This window comes from Austrofundulus limnaeus, unplaced genomic scaffold (assembly GCF_001266775.1).
Source record: "Austrofundulus limnaeus strain Quisiro unplaced genomic scaffold, Austrofundulus_limnaeus-1.0 Scaffold2992, whole genome shotgun sequence".
In the NCBI taxonomy this organism is placed as follows: Eukaryota; Metazoa; Chordata; class Actinopteri; order Cyprinodontiformes; family Rivulidae; genus Austrofundulus; species Austrofundulus limnaeus.
The window spans coordinates 9743-11245 of NW_013955394.1; the positions used below are offsets into that span (position 1 = coordinate 9743).

The 1503-nt window shown below is 41.6% G+C and overlaps 1 protein-coding gene across 1 annotated transcript in view; it reads right to left on the minus strand.

Annotated features, from left to right (window-relative positions):
• Positions 1-793: 793 nt before the first annotated feature.
• LOC106511609 (receptor-type tyrosine-protein phosphatase mu) overlaps positions 794-1503 on the minus strand; it is a gene marked incomplete at its 3' end in the record, with an annotated part of 2597 nt that continues 1887 nt past the window's right edge. Inside the window, 1 exon segment of the mRNA XM_014000364.1 lies at positions 794-910. Within this exon segment, the coding sequence (XP_013855818.1) occupies positions 794-910 (117 nt within the window).

Below are 1503 nucleotides of genomic sequence, written 5' to 3' on the forward strand. Positions count from 1 at the left end.
ATCATATCATATCATATCATATCATATCATATCATATCATATCATATCATATCATATCATATCATATCATATCATATCATATCATATATCATATCATATATCATATCATATCATATCATATCATATCATATCATATATCATATCATATATCATATCATATCATATCATATCATATCATATCATATCATATCATATCATATCATATCATATATCATATCATATATCATATCATATATCATAGTGTAACAGAGGGCTGAAACAGTATCCCCCTCCTGTTTCTCCCTGTTTTATGCTATAATAATAAAGACTGAGGCCAATTCCAGGCCTTACCCAGTAAAACCATCCATCACTAAAGTSAGTACAAGGAGCTGCAGGTTCTACAAATATCTACAACTTGTACCAATAAACCAACCAGTGCCTAAACAGGTTGAAAGTGTTTCAGAACACACAGGATTATCCTTTAACTCTCATTCATTCTGACTCCACCCCAGGGTTGGATTAGGTACAGAAGTAAAGTAAAAACATGACTGACAGGTGACTGGAACCCTGACTGGGTCTGATCGGCTCAGGTCTCCAGTGGGACGTCAAATGTGTGAGAAAAACATCAAGCTGATAAAAACCAAAGGTTCTGAAAGTGCCACTGAGGGGCTTTACAGATTTCTGCCTGTAAAGAACAGAATCTCATTACATCGTCATAATCATTAAAGGAATCTGAAGAACCTTTAGAGGTCCAGTCTAAGCTGGATCAGGACAACAACTGGAAAACAAATGAAAGTCATCAGACAGACCCTACCTGAAGGAATCCATGGATTACTGGTTGGACGATCTCTGGGGTCTCCCTTCTCCCAGTCAAAGTCATCCTCTTTGGACTGGACCAGAGTACAGTCCGGACCCTGACCCATCAGACAGGCTGCAAGAAGAACAGACAGATGTTTCAGTTCTGTGATTCTGTCCCAGTTTGGTGTGTATTGGTTCTGGGTTGGATCTGGCTCTGGTTTATCATGTGTCGGCTCAAACAGCAGAGCAGGAACTGTTGAACTTCCTGCTGTATTTGGTGAAGGACGGCTGCAGTCAGTGCAGCTCTGACTCTGTCCTTCGTGCTCATCGGCAGAAGCTGCATCTTGTAAACATATRATGTTCTTCAGAGGGAGACAGTTCCAGTTCATTACCATTTCCCAGCATGCTCGCTGCCGGCTCCTCACACACACAATAGATGGAAGCCTTCGCTTTCCTCTCTAACTCAAAGACGTCTAAATCCCTCCATTCATGAAGCACACACACACACACACACACACACTCTGTGTGTGTGTGTGTGTGTGTTCACAAATATATGTTGTGGCATCAGGGGCTTTGACGCCTCGTCAGCCTCTTCAGTGGAATGACTCCGGGTGTGTGTGGCTGTCATCTGAAAGCGTTGACATTAAATGGCTGGAAGGCTCATTTTCTTTCTTTGTAACAAAAGGCGCATTAAACACACACACACACACACACACACACACACAC